The sequence below is a fragment of the Toxotes jaculatrix genome, chromosome 8 (genome assembly GCF_017976425.1).
Source record: "Toxotes jaculatrix isolate fToxJac2 chromosome 8, fToxJac2.pri, whole genome shotgun sequence".
NCBI lineage: Eukaryota > Metazoa > Chordata > Actinopteri > Toxotidae > Toxotes > Toxotes jaculatrix.
This window is the reverse complement of record NC_054401.1, coordinates 17,807,980-17,835,202: the sequence shown is the minus strand read 5'-3', so window position 1 is coordinate 17,835,202 and position 27,223 is coordinate 17,807,980. Positions and strand designations below refer to the sequence as shown.

At 41.3% G+C, this 27,223-nt stretch overlaps 2 protein-coding genes across 3 annotated transcripts in view; one reads left to right on the top strand and one right to left on the bottom strand.

Annotated features, from left to right (window-relative positions):
• triob (trio Rho guanine nucleotide exchange factor b) overlaps window positions 1–27,223 on the bottom strand; it is a 103,159-nt gene that overhangs the window by 46,564 nt on the left and 29,372 nt on the right. Inside the window, exons 3-12 of the mRNA XM_041044434.1 lie at window positions 17,636–17,710; window positions 15,455–15,569; window positions 13,304–13,496; window positions 12,194–12,298; window positions 11,535–12,005; window positions 10,580–10,702; window positions 3,402–3,593; window positions 2,339–2,470; window positions 1,663–1,893; window positions 216–338 (exon numbers count right to left, since the gene is read on the bottom strand). Of these exons, the coding sequence (XP_040900368.1) occupies window positions 216–338; window positions 1,663–1,893; window positions 2,339–2,470; window positions 3,402–3,593; window positions 10,580–10,702; window positions 11,535–12,005; window positions 12,194–12,298; window positions 13,304–13,496; window positions 15,455–15,569; window positions 17,636–17,710 (1,760 nt within the window). The remainder of the gene's footprint in view (window positions 1–215; window positions 339–1,662; window positions 1,894–2,338; window positions 2,471–3,401; window positions 3,594–10,579; window positions 10,703–11,534; window positions 12,006–12,193; window positions 12,299–13,303; window positions 13,497–15,454; window positions 15,570–17,635; window positions 17,711–27,223) is intronic.
• Window positions 6,788–9,814, top strand: LOC121185920. Of its 2 annotated transcripts, none has more exons than XM_041044445.1 (5): window positions 6,788–7,138; window positions 7,260–7,340; window positions 7,787–7,873; window positions 8,041–8,147; window positions 8,270–9,814. In XM_041044445.1, exons 1-5 carry the CDS (start codon window positions 6,814–6,816, stop codon window positions 8,366–8,368), a joined length of 699 nt encoding a protein of 232 aa, XP_040900379.1. In that variant the 5' UTR covers window positions 6,788–6,813; the 3' UTR covers window positions 8,369–9,814. The 2 variants fall into 2 exon arrangements, with proteins under 2 accessions (XP_040900379.1, XP_040900378.1); XM_041044444.1 differs by having other exon boundaries at window positions 8,267–9,814.

Below are 27,223 nucleotides of genomic sequence, written 5' to 3'. Positions count from 1 at the left end.
GGTCATCTGTCTCTATGTGTCATTGATTGACTGGCAACCTGTCCAGGGTGCACCATACCACACCAGCTGGGATTGGCTCAAGCTCCCTGCGACCCTCAGTGATAAGTGGGTATATAGCTAATGGAAGGATGGAAGGAGTATCTCAGACACTTCAACGCCACAGCTACTGATCTTTTGTCTCTTGCTTTCAAATGCATTACTTAAATCAAACTCACCTGTGCAACTTCTTCAAAGTCCTCATGTCTCTTCTGCAGAGCCCTGGCTCTGTGCAAAGACTTCCCAACACCAGTGTGTTTACTGAGGAAGGCCTCGCCATGGTTTTCTATCCAGTCCAGCACCTTGAAACACACACAAACACAGTATAAATACATATTTAAACATGCACGACTATACTGGGTAACTATGTACTGAGAATGCAGTTTGCATGATCAAACAGTAGGGGGCGCAAATTGACTGGAACGGCTGTCTTCAGATCACATTAGAGTCACAATAGTCTATAGATGTCATCTCTCTTTCCCTCATCCCTCTGCTCATCTCCCCTTTCTTTTTTTCTTCAGCTGCAGTCTGTCATGTTTAAATTACACAAGTGTGGACAATAAGGTTTTGCTAAATAGAAAATCCAGAGCAGTGCAAAGTGTCAACATTTCCGCCGTGGATGAGATTAGCTATAAATCTTTGTACATAATTACCTTATTATCTATTAAACAGATGGCCATGGTCCATCTGTTTCTATGTGGGGTAATGAATAGGATTTTCATGATGTTTTCAAGGTCTCTGAGAGAATATTTTGATGGGACGAACACATATGAACACATGCACAATGCCCTCGACACTTGATGTGACAGTAAATTGCATCACCATGGAAACCACTACCAAGAGAAAAGGGTGATGAAAGAGCGGATGGAAGAGGGGAAAGACAGAAGAGCAGAGATGCAGCAAGAAAGTGAGAGAGAGAAGAGGGGGCAGAGAGGCAGAGAAGGGTTCATGCCCAAAGGGTAGAAACGCAGAGACGACAGATACACCAACTCAAGAGTTTTGATCTAAGAGCTCTGCCATCCAGACAGTCACAGAGACTCACTCTGAAAACTCAGGAGGAAGTGGGAAAAAGCCTTTGAAGAAGCTGGAGCTGATTATATTATATCCTTAATATCACTATCCAGTATGGATACTTATACAGTAGAATATCCCTCTGCAAAATAACAAAGACTTCTTGGATCTTCATGAACATTAAATACAGGGACCTATTCACTTTGCCTACTGTTTGTATAATAGAACAGTTTAATTTTTTTTTATTTACTATGGATATAGTATATATGTACTATTTCTTGAAAAACTGTTTTGTTTTGTCAGTCTTTCTCTCACATCAACTACTGGAAAGTTCATAGCATAGATTAATACCAGTAAAAATGGCTGGTAGGATAGATCTGTGTATCAGCAGTGTTATATGTTACTTAATGGACAAGCTGTAGGCAAACTTAACGCGCTGGGTAGCTAACTGAGACACAGAGGAAAGATGGAACAGCACTCTCTTCTTTTTCTAGTGTAATATTTGATGCACGGGCATGCATGTCAGCCCATGTTTGCAAATAAAACCTGCTGAAGCTCACAAATGTGCAGGTCTGTAGCTGAATATTGCTCTGTATGTCCGTATGCGTCGCTTACTTGCTGTACATCCTGCTGAAAGACACACAGCTGCAGGCGCTGGTGCAGGCGAACTTTGCGATGCTGCCAGATGTTTTCCAGCTGCCTCTGGTGATGCAGCACCTCGTGGATGATGTCCAGGACATGGTGTACTGCCTTGGAGTAGTTAGCTGATGCCATCAGTGAATCTGCGCTTCCTGGGGTCAGGGGTCGCTGCAGTTTGTCCAGGAGAGACTTGCCATCCTGGCTTACCTGTACAGGTTGAAATGCAGTTTGGCACGCTGCTGAAACTCACCAAGGGTCGCAATTGACAATAATGAAATGCCTCATGCCACAGCTGCTAAATTCCTGAGAATCATCATCATCATCAAACGTGATTCATCTGATAAACAGATCCACTAACTTAAAGAGCCACTTGTTATTTTCTTACTTTCGTTTTCCCCTCTCACACCAATCTCCATTGTTTTTTTTTATGCCATTTGTGTGATTTTAGCCTGTGCAAATACACATAGATGGATCAATGGAGAGGCTTTATTTTCTTGTTGAAGGTATGTGTGTACATTTTGAATACATGAACTGGATAATTATCTGCCTTATTTTGTATTTTAGGAATTTGGTATTTGCATGTACCTGTGTGTTTTGCATGCTCACTTGGGTGCGCATCCAACTGTGTATGTGTGCGTGTGTGTGTACCAACCTCAGAGTATGCAGTGGTGATGTGCTCATATAATCCCTGGTGATGGTGGATTGTGTCTTCCAGATCCTGGAGTTCAGAGGGCAGCTCTCCTTCACCGCACGCCTTACACCACGGCTCCACTTTACTCATGTACTGGGGAGAGAACACACAATACAAATGTTGCACAACACAGAACACACATCTCAGACTTTAGCTGTCTTTGTCTGTTATTATTAACTGTTATACATTTATATTGTATGTTCAGGTACGAAAATATACAGTAGAATTGAAATGCCTTCAAAGTGGGAAAAGTGTGTGTGTCTCTGGAGCTTGACTCTAAATGGCTCTGAATGAAAAACATGCTGTCTATTATACAGTGAATCAACAGTAGAGTCTATTTTGCTATAGCCTATACATGGTGCCTGTAACACTGCTCTGTCCAGGTATATTCACAGCAAAGGAATATCAATTGCTTACTAGGAATCTGCTTTAAAGACTATACTGTAAATGAGCCACTGAGCAAACAATAGGTGTCAACAACTAACTAAAGTGTTGTTACTGCAACCATAAGCAAAACAACAGAACGCTGTATTGATCATTTAAATGGTCTTTTAGGTCTATGAGGCATAAAGCAGCCCCAGTGCCTGAAAACAGTACTACCACTCTTTCTCTTTAAATCTATTTTTCTGTTATTTATTTTAAAGTGTATAAAACTATAATGAGGTTTGGATGCTGAGGTATGCAGGAAAACCTTTTCAGCCTCAAACACTGTAATGGATGTAACAGTAAACTCCATTACGCTTCTGATATACACAGTCTATACTGTATGTATATGAGAACGCAGAACTTTATAAATGCATGCAGATACTTTGAAGCATTTCAGTGCAGTTGTATTTAGTTCAGTCATAAATGTTTGCATGTGTGCAGGAAGATTACATGTTGATAAATGTGTGTTTTTGCATGTATGATTAAACAAAGAATATATGTTTACTGTGACACGAAGCACATGCTACATACAAGTTTGGTGACATCATCAGAAACATACCTGATTTTCTGTGTGTCTATCAGTGTTGCGTGTCTGTACCTGGTCTGCTTTCTGGTGGAAGCTCGCAGACATCTCCAGCAGGGTACTGCGTTCATCCAGTGCTGCAGCGAAGGCCTTCCACTCCTGCTCCAGCTGGCCTGAGATCTGCTGGATCTGCTGTGAGGCATAGTGGCCTGACTCCAGGAGCCGGTTCCCTACTGACATGATCCGATTGATGTTCACGTACACATTCTGTGACAGAGAAACAAGACATCAAAGATTAAAATTCTACTTGTGTATAGGTGGACAGACAGACAAAGTCACTACTAATGAGTACTAACAAAGTTGTTACAACCAAAGTCCAGTGGTTTAAATCTAGAAACATCTGAGCTGAGTCACTACAAACTATAAATATAAACAGTGTTTTTTCTGTTTCACATTATTATTGGAGCATCCTGCCCAGGTATATTAAAAGGCTGTCAGGTAAAGTATTGTTGTGATTTCATTCTGGGTTCTGCGATGCATGAAGCTACAACTACTATATGTCTACAAACAGTCAAGCTTGGCTATATTTTTGCAGAGCAATTAAGGTAAGTTTGTGAAATATCTTGGCCATAATTACATTCATGTACAGAGTAAGTCGTGTTATAGAGAATAAAAGCCAGCACATGCACCCTTGTTAAAAGTCATCCCCCAATTCCCACATACACACACACATGCAACCTTGTGGACATTTAAAAAGTCATTCACATGTGAGGCATACCCCCGTGTGAATAATGAAAAGAAACCCATTTGCCTCTTAATCTTTCAGTCTTTTTTTTAAATATATGGGCTCCAAGCTGTTTTGTGTAGATAGGCATGGATCAGCAAACGCTAATTAACAACTGTGTTATTATTCTATTCAATTACAGCTCCTGGAGCCTATTATGGCTCTTAGTTCGGTTGTTTCAATCACAACGGGAAGGAAAGATGAACCAAACACCAGCTACTGCCTTAAGCAGAGGCAGGGTCTTGGGAAGAGTAACTCTACCAACAGAAATTACAGTAGCAGACAGTGGAATGACGCTTTTCTTTGTTTAAGCTGTAAGGCTTCTGAGATTATTTCTGATGTTGTCTTTTTCTGAAACTGGAGTTTAGAAATGGTCTTGAATAGCATTAATTTTGCTTGTAGGAGTTTATCCATGTGTGAACCAAGCAGAGACACCCAACCCCCGCCCACCCTCACCCCCTTCCTCTGTCCAAAATCCAGGCAAATCTTGACACTGGGACATCAAAAGCACTAGATTAAGTCTGATGTTGGCTCGAGGATAATAGAGACAGCGGTGTGCTAAGGAGTATGGCTCACATGAGAAATCAAGGGAGCCCAAGTGCCCTCAAATACACAGCAGTAGGTAAGTTGTGATACACAAAAGAACAGCAGTGCACAGTAGAACCACTGTAATCCTATTATAAATTTTACAAAGACGCAAATCAAATATAACCGGAAGAAATATCTCTAAGCTACTATAGGTCTTATGTGGTATTATACTGCAGGAAACTATGGTGATTTTTAAAGAGACCACATGCACAAGAGGACCTCCAGGAGAATGCACATCCCGTCTATGAGCACATGCACACACACACACCACACAGACACACACACATATACACAAACAGGGGAAGAGGGTACTCAGGGGGGAAACAGGGAGAACAGAGTTACGGAGTCACAACCAATAAGCCTGAAGGCCTTTGAGCATATCTGCACAATTATAAAGAGGCTGAGACACTGGGTGGTAAAGCCTTAATCCAAAACTGACGGATGGTGGAGATAGGGTGAAGATATTCCTGATTTAAACCTGATGAATGCAAGAATGTGAGAGAGAAAGACAGAGAAAGCAGAGAGAGAGAGAGAGAGAGAGAGAGAGAGAGAGAGAGAGAGAGAGAGAGAGAGAGAGAGAGAGAGAAGGACATCACTGTTGACCTAGAAATTTATCAATTTATAGAGTAGGAAAACAATAAAGCCACATTGTTATTTGCTTTGTGAAAGGAAAACAGACCAAGATGAACAACTGTCAACAACAACAGAACTTAACATGCTTCCTGTCTTGCAAAATGGCAATGCAGAGATACAGGATGTGACAGGTGTTCCTCTGTATTTGCTACCTCGTGTGATATATTTACTTCAACCCTCAAGAGTTGTGGGTAATATGTATGCCCTATTTAGGGCCCTTACAAAACCCAGCAATGAAATGTAATGCCCATAAGGGCAAACCTGGAACAAATGGCTAAATAATTTTTTGTTTTGCTATGAGTTTGCTGTCCTTCTGACTACTTTCTTTTCCAAAATTGCTCAAAATTCTGTCACTTTACTATGAAGGCCAAATAGCGCCGACATAAACAGCTCTCTGTAGTTATCACCAGCTCACACTGTGCAGCTCATGCATTAGTGTTTGGGGCAGGAAAGGTAATGTCAGAAGTTTCACTACTGAGAAAACATGTTGCTACTGACATACCAGTTGGACGCTTCACATGAACACTGAAAGCACACCTACTTGCATAAACTCTTTAGTAATAATACAAAGAAAAAAACAACATATCAGTCAAAAGAAAAAGAAGAGGAAACTCTAACTTAACTGTACATATACTCTGTAGTGAAGCACAGATCCGACTTTGTGTCGGACAATGTTTTGCCAAATCAGTCTTTTGTTAAAGTCACTGTCTACAATTCTCCTGCTTGACAAAGACGAGCCAGCCAAACAATGACAACCACAGCTTTGAATAACTGTCACTGGTCACTGGTGGACTTGTTATCTCTCTGATCAATTTCAAAACACCCGGTTCTCCAGTATACACAAATAGTCATAGTCTCAATGAAAATATCTTGTATGCAAATTGGACGCAAATCATCTCTGTGCCTTTAGGGATGCTCTAGTGTTTTCCATTTTTCATCTGCCTACCATGCTAAAATGATCACCTGCATGGCTTGTATAACTTGCACTGTGCACATACTTAGCATTTTCTTAGTGTTTAGCATTTTTGCGATTTATTACTATTTGCTACTGAAATTACAGAGTTTCCCCACAAGGATCATTAAAGTTTCATGACTGCTCTTGTAGGCTTCATTTATGTAATAGTATACGGAGTGTTATGTTGTATAAATCACTATAACAACAAATGCCAGTGACCGCAGCCATTACAGAGCATAATCAAACCCTCGTTTTACCTGGCATCATTACAATGAGTTACACTTAAATCTTTGTTTGTTCAATTGTGGTCTAATCTTTTTTTTTTTTTTTTTTTAAATGTATGGTTATATATGCCAGCTGCAAAAAAAGTTGAGGTTGGTAGGAGGAGGAGCCTCCACCTTAGGCAGCTGACTGCTCTGTCCTGTGCTTCCAATCAAAGAAATATAAACTGGTCCCACCTGTTATCTCTAAGGTATTTTATGCATACTTTACACGCAGCCACTGACAGACGGAGACACAATTCAACAATGGAGGGACCTGCAGCAGCAGGCGGTGCTGATGATGAATACATGACAATGGATGCTGACCAATGGTCAGCACAAGACGATACTTATGAAAACGGAGATACACTGGGTCTAGATTCAAGAGAAACAAGGGGACATGAATCAGGTCCTGATTCACGGGGACAGAGGAAAGAAGAGCTGGAAAAAGGGAAAGTGGCAAAAAAGAGACCACAGCAACAAACCCAAAACCCAAACACTGCAAAACCCCCCGCCCGCCATCTACCTGAAAGATATATCACCATGAGATGCCCTCCATTGAAAGCAAACAGAAGGCCACTACCTCAACTGGGTAAGGTACAAATTCAAATTATATATGTATATGTACACACACACACACAGTAAATACAAACACACGAAAGACTAGCATGTTATGGTCAGAACAGATTTATATTTCATTATTTTCTTATTAGTTTTCTTCAAGGTCATTTCAGCGTGTCTGGTCGTGCTGTGTATTCTCTTACTCGGAGCGCTGTTTGGTCTGAGCATCTACTGTGAGTCTAAACTTTCCTTTAGGAAATCACAACTTTACAGATGCCGCAGATATAATACTGTATATTAATGTTTGACATTGCTTTGGTCTGCTTAGAATAATTTTGTAATGTCTTGTACTGAGGTATAACCCTTTAACACCCACTCCTATTTCGGGTTAGATTCACCTAATTAATAACAAACAAACAAACCATTTTTTCAAGCATTTATTACATTGGAAGATGACCAGTCTGCTTTTGACATACTGAGATTTTACATGCTCATATTCCCTTAAGTCTTCATGGCACTAGCATTCGGTGATAGCTCTGCTTAGTGTCAAGCAGGCGGAATTGTGGGTGATAAAAGGTTAAAGCAATATATGTGTGCATGCACATGTATATGAACATGTGTTATACATGGCCTCCGTCAGAGACCAAGTTGAGAGACATCTACATCTCTGTTATAACAGATGACAGATTATCTGGGACTCAAAGGAATAAGACTGAACAGGTTCTCCAACTACTTGAGGAAAACAGACACCTTAAAGAGAAAATAGGTGAGTGGTCAATCAACATATGATTCACGTTCACAGCTGGAAATTCACAGTGTATGCTCCTGAATTAATAGCACTGACGAAAAACAAGTCCTTGATCAAATGTTTTAGAAAAGCTGCTATTCCCATAAAAAAGAAATTGTTTGAAATTAAACTGCTCATCTTTACAGACATTTTGAAATACCTCTCCATACCAATATACCACGTTTCCAGGACTAAAGACCCAAATTGTTCCTCTGGGAATGACCTGTACATACTGAATTATCAAGTGCTGGAGGTGAGGATGACATTTGCTTGTGTGTGCATGTCCACATGCACACACACTTACTCATGTATGCGCAGGTTAAGGGTATAAAGTGGCATAATCTCAATCAACAACTTTATTTGCCTTCGCAGCAGCAAGTGAAAGGGAATTGGTTCCATCTGGGAAACAAGTTGTTGGCAAATGGGACCTGCACCACGCCATTCTCCTGGAACTGCACAAGTAACCATAAATAACCATAAATAACCAGGGATGAAAGCCAATCTGAAAATATATCTACACTGTAAATGGGCAACCACTTGTTCAGATCATATATTCATGTTAAAATGTGTTTATTACTTCTACGAGCATATTTTTGGGGTTATTTTCTGCTATTTATTGTGGTGGTGTGATATATTATACCCCATGCCTGCCATTTATTCTTGCTTTTTAACACTTCATCTACTATTCATATATACATGTCCAACTCCACACAGGGCAAGTTAAAGAAGTCTGAGAGAAAAATTGTTCACACTGTGTTGGCTGTGGTTTTTCTTGCTGTGCCAGAGTTGTGAAATGAATTTGGACAATTTATAACTGGATGTTATAAATTAGCAATGGGTGAAATTCGTAGCTGGCCACATTTTAATATGTTTGTGTTGTTAATAAAATGTGGATTTATCACTTAGTTACTATCAATTCTAATTCAAGGTAGAGTTTAAAATAACGTCCCTTTACACTTGAAATGAGAATAGAACATTTCCCATGATTGGAAAGTAGTAACTAGAAAGTAATAACAAAAATAATAATAAAAAATGGTCACTAACTGTCAGTTACATTTGTGTAGTGTTTCTCATTGTCACCAAAGACACCTAAGAAATACGACCTGTTCACTAACACAATTGTGACATGGCAGCCACCAAACAAAATGTCTTATAATGTGTAAAACGGGTCTCATGGATCTTTCACTTCTTCTTTTGACACCTTCGTGACACATTGTCACTTCCATGTCCTTTAAACGTTGATTTCGTGCTGATGATGCTCGTATGGTCACTGACTATGAAAGCAATGTTGACACCAACAAATTTTTTGAGACCGGTGATGCCAATGTTTATCCAGCGGAAGCTGACAAACATGTTTAATTGTGTTGTTTCACCTTGTTTTTACTCTTGTTTTTACTCTCTTAGAAATATGTTGACACATATTGGAGACACAGGCTGTATCTGTACATAGCTGCACATAAACACACAACACACACACAGACCCCTAACACTATGTATTTCCATTGAGCCAAGCAGGCAACAGGAAGGGGAAACGGTGCTTCCTGTGGAAGAATGGGTGGAGGGGGCGGAGGTCACTCTCAGTGTACTGTGCGTGTGTCTGTGTGTGTGTGAGTGTACAGTGAACATATGTGCGAGTTTATACTACAGTTTTGTCCTCTCTACTACTGTTGTCTCAGGGGTTATTGGTTCATCTCAACCCGTACTGTTGACACAACTGGCTTTGGGCGGTCACTGAAGCTGCCCCTGGGCCCTCATGTTGACACTGCTCACTGCGAATGGTTTCTAACAACATGGACACTGTGAGTGGGAGGATGTAGGCCATGGGCTCTGCTCTCCCTTGGCTACACTTTTGCCACACTAACAATAGTTACAGTGAGAGTGAAATAAATAATATATATATATATAAATAATATATATTAATATATTTGCCTGTTAGGGCTGGGTTGATTTTTTTTTTAATAAATCATCGATGATCAATTTCATCTGGTCTAATTGCTTAATGATAGCTGCAGAAAAGGTATCATATACCATTACATATTATGCGGCGGTAAAAAGGTGGGAGCACCTGGGAGGATTAATGACAGGATGCTGTTGTCATCTAGGTTGTGCAATAAAAAAACTGCAGTAATGTGACAATGTAAGGGCAGAGAACAGTTTGAGGCTGAGCAGAGCACAGTTAGACTGCAGAGTCAATACAGTATAATGTCCTTAGTTGCACTTATTTGTCAGCAGCAGCAGAGCTCCACAGACTACAGTAAGGTACGGGAGGGCAGGGAGGGGCATGGAGGGGCATGGAGCAGAGCAGCAGAGGGCAGCAAACAGCTATGGGAGGGGCACTGAGGTAATATGGGTCAATTATGGGAACAGCACTGTGACAAGACATGACAGAGTGAGGCAGAGTGGGGGCAGAGTGGAAAACAGCTGAATAATATGAGAGAGACAGCGGCAGGACAGAAAATATCAGTCTGCGGCAAGACACAGCTCAAGGGAGAGGATGGTTTGGGATAAAGGCTGTGAAAAGGAAGAGATGCGTGTTTGTGTGTGTGGTGGTTGTACAGTGGTGGGAGGCCTTAGCCTGTTACTATGAATGACAGTAATGATGATAGTTTGTGATTGCATCGCTTGTGCGTGAGCCTGTTTCTGTGCGAGTGCGTGTGCACGACTGAGACAAAGACAGCGTCTTACCATGCAGTTCATAGCAAAGTGGTTGTGCTGGGTCTGCAGCTCGACAGCGTGCTGGTGGTTCCCGCCGATCTCTGTGTAACTGTTGAGGAAAAGCCCCTTGTTGTGCATGATCCAGTCGAACATCTACACGTGGAAGAGGGGGAGAAAATGCCGTTCGTCACTCATCATTGCACTGACTTCTACAGACAAGTCATCGTTAAGATTTAAGGCTCTGTGATAAGTAGGAACAAAAGAACAAGCTCTTTGTGAGCTCCCTACATATTTGGTGTATGGAAAAGGTGTGTTTAATTACAGCCCTGACGCTTTCCATAGCAGGCCTCTGCATTTGCCTCCAGCTATTTGCAGTTCATTTAGCTACATTTCCCAGCCCCAGACACGAAACATCACACTCTCCTGAAACACTGACAACATACAGGCACACACTCACACATTCATTTACTCTCTGTTTCACACACAAACGCACAGCTCAAATGGTATTTGACCAAGATATGAAACAGGGCTTGAATACACACATAAACATACACGACTCAATCTTAAATGACCAAAAGTATAAATCCACAGGCAGTTACAAACGTAAGAATTTATATTATTAGGATACTGTACATAATATTCTGTCAACAACAGCCAGTAGTTTCAGTCCATCAATACACCTCATCTGTTAAGCTTTTACCACTATATACATACACAGCTAATCTGGTCTACATGGGGATGAAAGTTGATCTGAGGACTTAAATGTCTGGATTAATGTAATGTTTTCAAATACCCAGCTAAGACTGGCATGCATGCATGCTCACACATCAGATTAACTCCTGCGCGACCTGAAATACCTAACATAGAAGCACCAAGGGGCAAAAAGGTGAAGAGGTAGTTAACTTTATCTTATACAATTGATTATCATCATGTTGAAGTAGAGTAGCATAGAAAAGAACAGAATGGAACAGAAAAGCACTCTGACCTTCTCAGCGTCCTGTTCAAACAGTCGCAGCTGGAAACACTGGTCCAGCTTCAGCTTCCTCATGTGCCACAGCTGCTGCAGATTCTGGCGTGTCCCATGAAGCTTATCCAACAAACCCGTCACTTTAGCCACTAGGTTGTGAGCGTCCGCATGTGTGTGGAATCCATGATGATGGTCGTTGGAATCTCCGCTAGCTCCACCTGCCCGATTACCGTACCCGCTTTCACCACTGCTCCCACCTCCTGCAGTTTGTGACTGTAGCCTCTGGAGCAGCCTTCGTCCCTGCGTGTCCAGCTCCTCTACTGATGCCTTTGTGGCCCTTTTCTTGAGTGCAGCATGTTCTTCCATGAGCCGTCGAGCCCCCTCCAGGTCCCGCGGGAGATCGCGCTGGGACAAGGTTTCCTGGAGCTCCTCGAGACGTGCCAGAGCCCGCGTTGCATCGCTGGCAAAGGTCTCAAATGAGAGCCGCACCTGAAATAAAAGTTAAATGCAACATGCATTCTCCTAAGTGGAAATACTATTGACTTTAATAAAGTATTAGCAAAAGACTTGATGATAAAGTCTTCTGCTTTTTTCTTAGCCTTCAGTCAAAGACTCTTTTGTGTGACATCTAAAGAGTATAAAGAAATGAAGACAGACAAACAAAAAGAAATCCAAACCTCAATCCAGTCATCATGGTTGTACTCTAAGCTGCCCTCGAAGTCAGCTGTCAGCTGGGATGGGTCCACAATCTTGGATAAACCCTCTAAGGAGACCATCACCGTCTGGTGTGGGTAGGTGTGTGTGTGACAAATGAAGTAGGAAGAGACAGTAATGAGGTAGAAAAGGTGAAAAAGGGGGTGAATGGGCAAAGGATGGGTAAGGGAGGGTCAGACAGAGAAAGAGAAAGAGAGACCACCACAGTTTACACAGTCATCATCAACACCATTTTCCAAACTAATCAAACGCTAACATGTCAAAATATTTCCCACCATTGAACCTAGATTATGAAAAGAATGTGCAGAGTCAGAGGCTCCACATATCGACTGTTTAGATAGGTGGTCTGACCAAGACAAACATTCCAGAGACTTTAAGCAGCATTCATGTTATCATTAATAAGATGGAAATACATGGATATAAGCTCTTAGGAAACAAAAACAGAAACTGCTGAGAGCATTGGAAACACAACGACAATGTAAAATAAACGGTCAGATTTGGGGACTGGAGTCTCTGAGTGCTCTCCTGTATAGATGTTATTATACATGGTGGGTCTGAGAGACTCAAACCAGAGACCTTGTGGTAATAATCATATCCTACTCACATACAGTGCATGTTTAGCATAAGGAAAAAAAAAGTAAAACACAACAAGTGGCATGTCCAAACCCAACTCTCTACAGTTGAGATGAAGTGCTTTGCCATGTCCTATATATCCTGTTTCCATAGTAACTGGGTCAGGACTAAATATACCAGCACCACATGCCCACACGGGACAGAATAGTGCCACTGTCACCGAGCAGCAGTCCAATTAGACCTGACAAATTAAGACCGGTGGCTATGCTAAACTACCTACGGCTCTAATAGCTACAAAAAAATGCTCATCTTCAAATATATTAATATAATGAGCACTAAAAGCATCTCCATCTCTTGTGGAAAATAATTATAACCCTATGTACTCAAAAGTAGCCAGTGATACTAACGGTTCATGTACAACAGCCACAGCAACAAAACCCCGGCTAGAAACGTTAAAAGGATTAGGGTTGTGTAATAGAAGTAGTAAAAGTGTCACCCACCTCGAATTCAAACTTGGAGCTGCCAAAGTTGGTCCTCTGCTTCTGCCAGAAGTTGTCTGGCTTGATGATGAGAGCGACGTGGATGCAAGAAGGGAAAGACTCCTGAAGGATCTTCAGCAGAGGCTTGATGCTGTCCCACTTAGAACCACGCATGTCCACAATAACTGTGAACCCATGTCTGGCCACCTCCTCGCTGCAGAAACATAAATAAGGAGGTCAGATTCCAGGATAAAGAGTAAATTAACACAGGAGAGGATATATTACTTTTAAAGGATTTTATAATTCTAACTTGAAATCATCAGGGCAGCTTAGAGTATGAACGGTAACAAGCACAAGGAGAAAATCAGTCAGATTTGATTGATTTGAGGCTGAATGAGCTAAAAGAAACAATGTCAGTCTATTGAGTTACATCATCTCCGCCCTCACATCAGAAATAGAAACACTATAAAACCGCAAAACAAAAAAAAAAGACTCATTGTGAAAATCTATTTTGCAGAGGGTCTATTCTCACTGTGAAAATGCCAAAAAAAAAAAAAAAAAATTAAGTCAAAAATCCGGTGCAAATCTCCAGAGCATCTGGGGAGGGAAAAAAAAATTAAAAATTAAAACATTCAAGCGTTGAAATTTCCACTGCTGCTTACCAGGAGTCCTGCTGCTGTATAAGTCCATAAAAGGTTGTTTCTCAGTGTTAAAGGCTTTAATCTCAATGTGTCTAGCTAGGACACAGAAACAGACACAGGCCCTCCTGCTCTAACTCACTCTGACCTCACTCTCTGAAAACAGATCGGCAGCCAAATGGGTAGAGAAAAACAGAGAGGGGAGGAGGGAGAGTAGGGGCTGAGGGGGGAGGGGGGAGTGAGAGAGAGAGAGGTAGAGACAGATGCAACAGAAAAAGGGGAAAGAGCGAAGAATTTGGACAGGAGAAAGAGCAATCAAGCGGAGGAAAAGTGGCTAACGTCCTTCTGAGTTGGTGACACTTGATTCCTTCTCGGCCTCAGACTGGATGGCTGGTCACCTCTGGCATTCACAGTGAGATACTTGTCTTTCACCTCGTCTTTTTACGGATAAGGGTTACACTATAAAAATAATATTTTTGAAAATGGCTTTAATACATTCTATTAGTATGGGACCACAAGCATCTGACAAAGTGCAGATGTTCTGTCTTTTGATAAAATTTACATTTTAACAACTGCTGACTGAAATGTTTGTAGACTCTATTCTCGATTTTGCCTCAGATATCCGTAAACCCCAACAAGAAGCCTTGAAGAAACCTGGACCCAATTTTTGAAGTAACTGGCCCGGATCACTTCTCGCCTCAAGACAAATCTCCAAACTCTACGATGAAAAAAGACTTTAAAGCACTAAACCTGCGAGGAACTAGAAACTGCAGAACAGGGGAGATCAGAAGCAGCAGGACAGAAGAGTGCAAGCTTCCCCTCCAAGCTAATCACAACCGACTCCAAACAGAACAGCCTGGAGCTAAGCGTTTGAATGTGAAGGAAAGGTGGTTCTAGACTTGAAAATCAGCCTGAACAGAACTTCAGAGTACAACTCTGCGAGAACATCCTGTGGCTACATACAATACCTACTTCCTGGAGGAGTTTTTAGACTCAGGCCCAAACAACAACACAGCAACCAGTGAAACAGGGAAGAAAAGATAACAGATATTTAAGACTGAAAGAGAAAAAAAGAAGTGAAAACCTCCATGCAACTTTATTCGATTAGAACTGACCCACTCTAACCAGACATTATCAATAACAGAGAGAGGGAAACACGGATGAATGGTAACTTACATAAAGGAGTGTTAGCTTTTTCTAGTGAGTTAAGAGGAAATGAAAGGGGGGGGCAAAGAGGAAGGGGGGTTGAATCTTCACAGGGAAACCAAAATAAAACCATCCCAGCTCTTTGTAGCCTCGGGTTATGCCTCAGCATTTTAAATCCAAGCAAGGTGGGAAAGTCTGACACAAAGAAAGTGATGAGATGTGTGTGTGTGTGTGTGTGCATGAGAGGCCAAGATGAGGAGTCTGTTTCAAATTAACCCAGGATCAAGAGCAGGGTCTATAAGTCAATGCATGTGCATATGATTGTTTGCGAATGTCCACATTTGAATCCTCCACTGAAACCATGTGTATTTGTGAGTACATTTCCTACCTGGGAATAGTAGCCAGGTAGGCTATGAGCCTCCGCAGGTCTTCGGGTCGTATTCTATCATGGTTGCTCCGTGCTGGAAAGGTGAGAACGGGACCTCCACGTCTGTCTCTGCCACCTTTGGGCAGAAATCAAGATGACAAAAAGAGTTATTACAAAACAGCTACCTGCCATGCAGACATTGCTCATCTAATGTAGCACAGTCTGATTTTTTTATTTATTTATTTTTTTGGCTTTTCACATATTTGTGTTGTGAAAGGCTTGAGGAGCCAGAAACACAGGCCCTGTTCAGACTTGGTATTAACAGACCAGGTCTTGGGTGATCAGTATACAAGTGGACAGCTCTAAGTACATGTGTGAATGCACTCAAGACACATTGAGGACGCATTTAAGATCCAATCACTCAACATTCAGAGGTGGTCAGGGCTGCATATGGCCATACTCTTTTAAGAGTCTGAACACAAATGTGTTTCAAGGGCTTCCTACTCAATTGACATCCTCTGTGTGAGCAGATGTATGTACTAACAAATACAAGTTGTACAAGTCATATAAGCCAGTTTTGTCCAGGATGAACATTTTGAAAAGCTCACAGAGATTTATTATCAGCACGTCAAACAAAGTTTGCCTGGAACACGCTGAGGAACAGACCCAGAGTCTGTCAGGTTTCTGGTAGCCATCAGTAGCCTTTGAGTGGCACAGTGAATTAAGTTATTTTTTCTACCTAGCTATCGCTAACTAATAAAGATGAAAAGGTAGCAAAGCATCCTTTCATTCATCGCTCACCCCTCTGAGGGTTTCGTTATTTGTGCTGGAGATGAAAGCTTGCCGAGGTACATTTTCATAGCCTATTGAGCTTTGAACTTTTCCTCAGAATGGTACGAGTAAGTAAATGAAATCATTCAAAACACAAACCACTCGTGTTCACTGCTCTCCATTTAAAAAAAACAAAAAAACAATGCATTTGGTCATTTGGAAAAGGGAACTGGCATAGATGTTTATTTCCATACAGAGCAGAGAAGTGAGATCCGATCACAAGTGGTCACTCGAGACTCATGTGGACAAACATTTTGATACCAGGTGTGAAGTGACGTACTTAATAGAGCTGTCCACTTGTGATTGGATCATGTTAATGCCAGGCATGAACAGGGCCACAAACACTCAGGAATTATGACTATCCCACATATAACATTCAACTATTATCCTAAGCAGAAGAAATAAACAGAGATTTTAATTTCAAAAGAGTTATTTCACCTTCTTCTGCATAGTTTGATTCTATAGGCAGGAATACATAACCTACAGAATATGACCCCAAAAAGATGTAAAACGAGAGCTGCAGTGTTATGAGATGACAGCAGCTAATTTGTATGGGTACCATCTGTGAATGTGTCTGCAGTTAGTCATGATTATACTGAGTCAAATTGAAGAGTCAGGGGTCAAATTAGTCTCACGATGACAAGACTGGTAATAGCCTTTCAGTCAGATTGCAGCAACAAACTGCACGGACTATTAATGAACAGAGACAAACAAGTCTCTCAGACTCAACTAACAATTACGGCAATGCCCGTGCAGTTAGCAGTGATGAGGTAAAGGTCGGGTCAGAAATACAATATGTTCCCTATAATTATCAGTTTTAAAAATATGATGTCTTTCAAGCACATGAGCAATCGAGACTCATACCTGTGTTACTGTGCAGTGACCTAAGAACTCATGGATGTAAATAAACAATTAAAGATGTTATTTACGCTGAGAGAAAATAGGTGTTCTACTGATTTACTGACACTTTTCTATCTCCCTCTGTCTGAATGATCTTGATAACTTCACCTTAATTTCTACAGTTGTCTCTTCTGTTAGACCTGCTCCTGTGCAAGGTCCCTATAAGAATATAGGGACACACTAGCTCCTTCTAACTGATGCAGGAGAGAGATTAAATTTTGAACTTATATAAGATCAAGACCAATATCAGCTTGTTCCAAAGAAAGGTAACCTTATTCCCCATTGTTCTTCACAAACACCACTTCTGAAATAGATTTCTACACTTGAAACATGAGACATTTTTATTTTCAGAGCACTCAAATCTCCCCTGGATACAGTCCAATTCAGAATGACTGGTTGAGGAGCAAGTTTTAATGAGTGCAGTGCCAATTATCATATCAGTGAAATATGCTGCAACTGTATATATCTGACCTGAGAGAAAGGCAACCTTCTCCTTGAGGATGGGAAGCACATCAATGGCCTTCATGTCCTCATTGCGATGAAACCCTAAAACACAGAAAAGAAGGCAAGAGATTTGCAACCAAAATTCTTCAACAGGCATAAACAAACAGAGCAACAACACTTTTTTTTTAAACTTTCACATCTGTCCAGCTCACAGGATGTGATATATTTAGTATGAGCTGAGTTGATCAGTATTTGCTGATAACAGTTTAATTATACCACACATATCATTCACACAGAGTGTTTTAATCCAGATGAAGCTAATCAAACACATAATTGTCCGTAGACTTTGAGAAAAAAAAAAACCTCTTAAGCAAGGCAGTGCACTTTCTTTGACACAACGTATAAAAGGCAACATCATTATACTATAAGCATGGACATACACCTTGGACAATACCACTCTGTTCAGCTGCATTTCAAAAAAATAGAACTTACAGTATGTAATGATTTCAGTTAGTGCGTTGACATCAACGGACCAAAGTGCAGAGCACATGTGAGCATCTATATGGGTTTGGTTGCGACTGAAAAACATGAATAACTATGGCAGGACAAGCAACGGTGTTGTCGTGGAATTAGTTAGCGCATGCTTACAGCCCTGAATGTTTAACCTAACCTGGTATAAAATCCTGGTATACTTAGGATTTTCCACCATGGTCTTGCTCTCGCCTGTTACGGTATGTTCTTCAAATGTCAACTCTCTTGCCTCGCCTCCTCAACAGATGGCACACTGGTTAATACCAGGAAGCAAGATGGAGCAATTCAACACACACACACACACACACACACACACACCAACTGACTTTTGTCTCTTAGGTGTGTCAGAGCAGTCAGTCATGAAGTCAACTGATTTAGTCGACTGAATAGAATAAGGCAGGGATGTGTGATATAGTCAAATGATGGTGACCGATAAAGAGATTTTCTTCAAATTCAGTGTATTTTCATTTGACTTACATCACAAATTCTCTATCATTGCCACAATGAACAACTTTATGACTGCTAAATGAAAAAAAACAAAGAGACAGACAAAACAAATGTGTTATTCAAAGCAATTTCATTATAAAAATGCAGCAAATGAAAAAACAAACAAATAAAAAAAAAAGGACCGGAAAGCACAATAATGTATAGCTGAAGGCTATAATGCAGCAGGTAGTCAAAAATAGGCATCAGCCACGATACTGACAGCTCTGACCACTGAATGTATGAGTGTATGCACGTGAGGATGTGGCGAGAGAGTCTCTCTGCAGAGGCAGTTAGCAGATGATGTCATCAGATATCCCTCATCTCGCTGTGAGTCATCTCTCTCACATTTACACACACACACACACAAAATATTCTCCTTTACAGAAGCACATGAGCAATATAAGGAAGAATGTAACAGAAGTTGCATGCTAACAGCTTTGTACTTTGCAAAACCTTCGTAATTTTTTTAGCTCGCATTTTGAAAATGGACTGTCAGTTACTCAATACGCTCAAATAAGCTGCATCAACACACTGCACTATACTGTGCCTCAAGAAATAAACTGCTTGAATAAAATCAGAGAAGAGAAGAGAAAAGAAGAGAAGAGAACTATTCACTTATTTTGCAAACTTGAAAGGAAGGATCTTGTGAATTCCTTCAATACATCACTGTCACAGTACTTGTATTCCTACCGATGTGCCTGTATTAAAAAAAAAAAAAAAAGATAAAATGGGATCAGTATATTATCAGGGAAAAAAAATATGAGAAACATTTTAAAGCTATACTTTGGTAAAAAGAGCTCAGGAATTTAAAAGGAAAACAAACACTGCAGAAGGAAGAAGCAACTTTACACAAACACTGTGTTGCTTTGACAGTTATAAACATTTAATCACACTGACTACGAATGGAAATGACCTAATTAGATTGTGGCTAGACTGCTGAGTACTGAATGATGCACTCTCACACACGTACACACGCACACATAAAGTCAATGCCCTCAAGTAAAAGTCAATTATGACACTAAATTCATTTTATATGACAATACAAGCCATAATCACCAACAAGAGCCAATAATTACACAGAAGTGAGTATTTGCTTTCAAAATTGTGATATTTTTCAGCCCACAGCTTTTTCTGCATGAGCCTCATTATGACAGTGTCTTACAGGTTGCAAATACGTTACAACTTTAAGATATGAAGGACAAAAAAAGACATGTGACAGAGAAAGTGAGGACAGGGATAGACAGAAAGACAGCTAGATGAATGGACCGACAGATAAAAAGATAAATGGGCCAAAGGCAGATTATGATGGAAAGGAACAAATTCTTACAAAGTATGCAGTAAGTAATGACAGGAACAGAGAAGCACAGGCTGACAATGATTCAAGCGGCAAGGCGTAGAGAAGAATATGGGGACAGACAGAACTGCAGTGTACAGCGAGACAGATAATGGTACAGACAGAGGAGACTGCAGAAAGACAGAGAGACAGCTAAATAACTCCTACAGGTTTTAATGGCTCCTGTAATATCGATTTCATCCACAGTCAGAGGGAGTTAGGAGCAGCAGTCAGGCTTGGATGACAGCACATTAGCTCGTCGTGGGAAGCGGCCGGACTGGACACGACCTGACTCACAGATAATGTCACAACCAGCTGAGACAAGATGGGACTGTGGTAGGAATAATGCTTTCACTCTCTCTCCACGTCTGGCGAGGAGAGTGAGAGAGATGCAGTCCCTCGCAATCCACTCTCACGGTTTTCATGATCTCCCTCTCTGTTGCAGACTGTCTCTTTATAACCTGCTGCACCTGTTTCTCACCCAGCCCCCCCCACCCCCATCTCACTCACAGAAAACATGGTAAAAAGATGGAGCCTGACATTAGTTGGAAAGAAGTTGAAAACAGTGACTGACGTAGACGTCAGCATGTGTCTCTTCAAAAGAGAGTCCTCCAGGGCACGAACGAAAAAAGAAACAATACCCCTCTTGCACTTTGTGTGTTAGCACATGTGTTTGTGTTTCCTGTGAAGTGTGCCCAGACACATTCCTCACTGTGGCGGTTTATGTAAGATACCGGAGCTGGCAAAAAGCCAACACTGACCTCTGTTATACTGCTGCAACCCCGGCTGCTAAAACTGCAGTTCGACACTTAAGTCTGAAACAGATGTAACTGAAGATCGGAGTGGAAAATTCCACATAAAGTGTTGTATGGCCATAAAAAAAAAATTGGTGAGCAGCAAAATATAAACAGCAGCTGGTGAAGAGTAGGTTGCTTCCATGGTATGATGGCTCATTACTTCTTAGTGATGTAAACATAGTAAAATAGGCACAACACTCCAAGTACGCATACAATAACAGAGTCTCTCCTAATTTTAGTCATGATTATGTGCAGCAGTAACCCATACAATATCCCAGAGAACTAAAGTATTACCCTACACACTGTGATTCATGAAATCCCATCATCGCCTCTCGCTATATACACTAACACAACGGAACACACAGGCACACACGACAATCTCCTCTCCTCACTACACACAACCCCTCATTTACAAGTCTGCCGAGCATGAAATAAAGCTTTTCAATCACAGACTGCTTGTTCATAACACACTCATACTGAGAGCAATCCATTTTACTGGCAGCCTGCACTCAGCGCCCTGTAAAATGTGGCGAAATGCACTGCGTTCGTCCAAGAAATAAGGTTTATGCAGTGAGCTTTTTCTCTAATTATTATTTATTTTAATCTAGAATTCAAAGACGGAAAAAATGGAGAGGAGAAGCTAGCGCTCGCCGTGACACATCTGTCCCTGCATATCTACGTAATGACAGGAAACACAAGGTGATGACTGCAAGATGAGAAGATCAACTGCACACATGACAGGCAGTGAATCATTTCGACGTAAGCAATGCAGGAGTGGTGGAAGCCTGTCTGTCATTTACGGTGCACATGCAAACGCATCCCACATAAGTGGACACTCCCATGTGTGCTTCCGCTCACTTGCTCTCCTTGCACATCTTAGTAAAGGAGACATGCTGTGGATACATCCATCAAAGGGACAATGATAGTATGTCACGTGGAATATTTTTTGTGCTTAGACTGGCTTGACAACACATTATGCATCATAAGTGATAATGCTCTTGCTTTTGTGCTATGAACCTTAACATGTAAGTGCTGTAACTATTTGTCATAGCGGTAAAAAACAGTCGGTTGGTGATTTTGCTGGTGATGATTTGTACCTCTTATTGCAGCTTTTTTTCATTTAATGCATATGCAGTAACATTTTCGTTTCCAAAGCAGTGGAATGCTGCAAAAAGAAGTCATAAAGTTAATGCATTTTTCTCCTCTTGCCTTGCCAAGGGAAACAGGCAAAAAAAAAAAAGAACTTGGAGACAAATGGATACAAGTTTTTTTTATTTTTTTTCCCCCACAAGTCTGCAAACTCCAACTATAGGCTATCATTCAGCAAATGTCTTTGCCCAATCACATACTTGCATGCAAATTTAGAGTTACAACTAACCCCATTTGTACTAATGCAAACTTTGCTCTGTGATGGCAGCAACTTGTCTAAACATGTGCTTTTATACTGCTCAAAGGTCAGTCAACTATTTTGGTTTAGCAGTGATATTCTAGTAAAACACACAACCACAGAATACAGAGGTGAAGACACAAAATTGTGCCTTACACTTTACTTGAAGACCCAGAGCGACTAAGCCCATGCACGGGACTGAATGGTTTCATGCTTAGTTTTAAAATAATTTCTCAGTCTATGTTTTTGCAAAGCTTGATTCCAAAGTCACTGTGAGAAAATCTCACATGTAAGTTAGAGCAGCGAGTACGCTGCGTTCGACTCCTGTTGCTCTGCATGAATTTAGAAAGCAAACACAAGACAGAGCAAGAGGCAGCGACACAGATTCACTCCGCTCAAGCCTTCTTCTTGTCTTTATAACTAACTCCACAAGGATTGTGCCCTAAATCCTTAAATTACAGAGGCAGTACAACAGGACACAGCACAGAAAGTGTGCCAATCCATTTCCTTTTGCCCTCCTAACTCCAGGCAGCAAACACTCACATGCTGAACTGAACACACTACTACAGAACAGATTGTGTTCGTGCCTTGTACCGATTCTTCACACCACAGACTGAAAACATCCTACATGTTTTAGGATCCAAACTGGACTGCAGATTTGTGTCTAGAGGGCTTTAGTGAGATGTAATAGGGAATGAATGTGCTAAGTTTAGATCAGAATGGAAAAAAAGTTTATAAACCCCTGACCAAAATTGTAACATGTGCAGGGATAAACACAACCAATTTCTTCACTTACACGCATCATAACCCCAAAATGAACACAACTGCATATTCCTGTCGTCTTTACACAGCACAGCTGAGCAGACGGCCTCAGTGCACGGTGTCAATCCCTTTGTTTCCAATCTTTTAGACCACAGGCTAGACTGCGCATGGTGCATCTGCACAGCCTGGCACGCCGCACCATGCCAATCCTCTGGCTCATAACCTCGTAACCTCAAACTCAGAGCAATTACAAGCTAGGCTGTGAGTGTAGTACAGCAGAACAGACCAGGCCTGCTACATAATACTACAGAAATACAACAGTACCATTCCCCTGGCTGTTGTCCTGGCCACTTCAGAACAGACCTGATAAAACATATTCCAGCTGCTAGTGAGGATAACTGTGGTGACATCCAGAGATTCAGAGCAGCAGTCACTATGAAATGCATTTTATACCAATGATGTGCACCCAGCACTTGACCACTCAGCAATATTTCACAGTACAAATACAGCAAATGCGCTCTCATCATTTATTTGTAATCACAGCTATATAAAAGTAAGCCCTTTTATAATTTAGTGCCTGCTATATATGAAGGTTTACAGGGACATGTGACTCTGATGGATTTCAGATGGCTCTTTCATACTTCAGTTCTGGGTCAGAGCCCAGTATGTGAACCCTGCTATGAGTTTGTGTGAAAAAGAGAGAACTGGGAGGCATTTGTCACACTGCTCAGCCTGGTTTGGCTCAGTCTGGCCTGACTTGGACCGGCATAGAATGCGGGGAGCTTTTGGGAGCAGCGCAAAAACGCAGAGGAAGTGTGGGAGCGGATTCGTTTAGTCAGTGTTGTGCTGGATATAGAGAGTGTATTCATTAATCTTACTGTATGAGGGCGTGTGTGTGTGTCTATCCCTGTGTGTCTGTTAATGTGCATTTCAGTGTGCAAACTATGCATGTGTCTTTGCAGGCGCACATTTGTAACTTTGTCTTTGTGTGTATGCCGGCTTGTGAGTGTGTGTGTGTGTATGTGCCTGTGTTCTGACCTGTGTCTCACTGTGTGCACCAGTGCGACTGACACCCTTTGCAGGTCTCTAAGAATAGTGCAGCCTGGGAGAGAGGGATGTGCCACTTTATCAGCTTTTTGGGTAAAACTTAACAGAACTCAGGCAGAAGGCAGGGCACAGGCCACGGCAAATCCTCGAGCAGATTCGCTTCAGCGCGACACAAAACGGACTCGCGGTCTCTCTAAGGAAACAGTAACATCAGCGTCCTCCAGGAAATGTCTAACCGTGAACGTCTACCAACCAAGTTTTGTGTCCTGATGTTCAGTGTTTGAGAGTTAGATAAAAAGACGAAAAATAAGGCAGCTTTTTTAGAGGTGAAACCAATAAGAGCTCTTTGAGTTGCACTTAAAAGGTCAAACATAAAAATACTGTAGTAATAAAAGTTTAAAAGAAACACTCTGAGGTCTAAAACACTCAACCTAAACTTACTACACTGCTGACTTCCACAGTCTTCTTCTATTCTTAATTAACTCTAAAAAAAAAAAAAAAAAAGGAGAAGCTTTTAGGTCTGTAACTAAAGCTGGTTTTATCTACTTACACTATCTACTCTCATCATGTATCTGCCATACGAAGATGCCATGTTGTGTGCTATTTCTGCTTAACCCCCTAGTGTGAAAGGGTATCAGGCTGCCATTGCCCTTCATGTTGTTGTGGGGAATCTGAGTGTTTAACCTAGTCTACATGATGGGCTGTTACAAGCAGGCTGTTTGTCATGTCCCCCGTGTGACAACCTCAACCAGAATAACACCAAGCGTGTGTTGCCCTGGTGCAACAGGATGATAAAATAAACAACTGCGAGCTACTGGATTTCTCTCTCTTGTTCTGCCCCTCTTCCCATTTTGCAGAGATATAGCCTTTTCATTTATTTACTTTTGTCTCTTTTACACACACAGACAGAGAATTTCTCCCCCTCCCTCAGATACAAAGCCACTTCTAGCAGCCTCTGCTCTACTCTGGTTCCGTGACCTTCAGCCGGAGCTGGCAGGGGGCCTGGGGACTGTGGTGAGCTCAGCTTTCATCGGGTCTCTCATATTGTTGTTACAGTGTGGCTTACAGCAAAAATAACACTTTGCTCCTACCGCAACCCCTCGACCTGCATATAACCCCAAAGCACAGCAAAAATGGGTATGAATAAGTCATAACAACATGGGAAGGGTAGGAAACAAAAGCTAATCTCTGGCACTATGCTCAAGAGTTCAACTGCAGCTACAGTATGGCACCCTCAGATGAAACAATGGCGTCCCACCACTGAAGGCTTGTTTTTCTATGTTTCTTCCTGCAATTTTTTTTATAAAAACCTAAGCAGCAGTATGGAGTCATGGCACCAGATGCAAATTTATAGGTTAAGACCATGATAACAATTGCTTTCATTATTGATTAACCTGTCGATGACTGAATGTAATGAATAATGTCCACTACCACACTCTTTGCAAATTCTAGTCCGCACTAGTCTGACTTGGTCAGACTAGTGCGGACTAGATAGACCGATGCGTATGAACTGATGAAGCCCCTTGGATAAGAGGCGAAACGTCTTCCCAGACAAACATATGTCCAGTTGCCTTCGATTCAATTTGCAAAGAGAGAACTATGACCTGGATGAATGAGAACATTCACAGACATGTCCACTACCACAGCACAAGCTGACACGGAAAACAAGATTTTACTCAACTTAAAGGTATAATCAATAATCAGAGTTGTTTTTTATTAATTTTCGATAAATTGATTGATCAACTCAGCACTAGCCATGATCACATCTCCTGCTCAAATACAAATGTGAGCACTGCAGTGCAGTCAACACACGCTGTGCTACTACAATATATTGTAACTGTGGAACAAACTATACAATAAGTAATTTTACTGTTAAAGCACAATGAGATTTTATTTTATTAATGTTTCAGTACTTTACTACCAATATTTCCAAATACTTTCTTGTAACCTGAATGTAACCCTTGACCACAATGTGATGCATATAAAAAAAATTCTCAACAAAACCTTTCAAATGACAGAATAAAAGAAACACATTTTCACCTATACACATCCTAAAGCTTAAGAGCTCTCTGAATGAACAACTCATCATACAGTGCAGACCAGAGAACAGAAAGCACTGTAAATCATGTCCACACCATTCTTGTTTAGTGCAGTGAGCAGCTAAGGGGCAATGCTAAGATAAACAATGGTCAGCAGTCTTATGCAAGCCGGCGGGTGTGCATGTGAAGGCCAGTTAACTGAGCTGTGTGTGAGAGCACTGAAGGGCACAATCAGAGCAGTTTCAGTGCTGTATAATGAACTAGTGTGCTCACATCTGTGCTCTCACAATACTGCAGCACCACACAAAACACACACACACACACACTTAAGATTACACTTTTACACTAATAACGCTGAAACTTGCATATGGTAAGAACAACATTAAGAAGAGATACACACACATAAACACACCCAACCTGAAGACAGCTCGAGGATGAATGCAAGCTGCACAAAAGAGAAAAGACGTGTGGCTGTTTGTTTGTGTGTGTAGCTGTTTCATTTGTAATGTGGTTAAGGTTGTAATCAACCTTGACAGACTATAAGAACTGTATGTGTTCTTATTATGGTGCTACAGCTGTTTTTTTCAATTCCTTTCACACTTCACTGAGCCTGAATAACAACCTCGACTGTGTGTATAATTTACAAATCTACTTTCTTCTCTTTGTTTTTCATTTCTCATGTGATGTCCTACCACTTCAGTCTGTACCTCTCTCTCCATTCCCCCCTCCCTTTGTTGACTCTATTGACTTCTAACATACTTAGTGTTCCCCTAAGCCTCACTACGGGCAACCCTCTGTGTCACCTACCAGTACTTACTGCTGTCTGTTTTTGTTTTTATGGAGTTTGTGTCCACACATCACAACACGGCTTAATTTGAAAGGATGAGAAAATGTGAGTTGATGCTGCACCAACAGTCAGCACTTTTGACAAGCACTAGCCCTTTCTGGCAGTGTCAGTAACAGAGGACCAAAAGTAGCAGCCTTTTGATTGGAAACATTTGTCTTCCTGTCATTACCAACTCGCCGCAGCTCTGTCCTGTATCTGTCCATGTCTTATACAGTAGGACTGTTGCAACCATTCCTCCTGGGGGGGCATAAAAATAGGACATCGACAGCGTCTGTGCATGTATTGAGCCTGAAAGTTTTAAAAGCCTACAGCAAAGTTTGACGGGTCATCCAGTGATAACAGGTTTTCATTTGCCTGAGCAGTGCCTATTAGGACACGATGAAAGC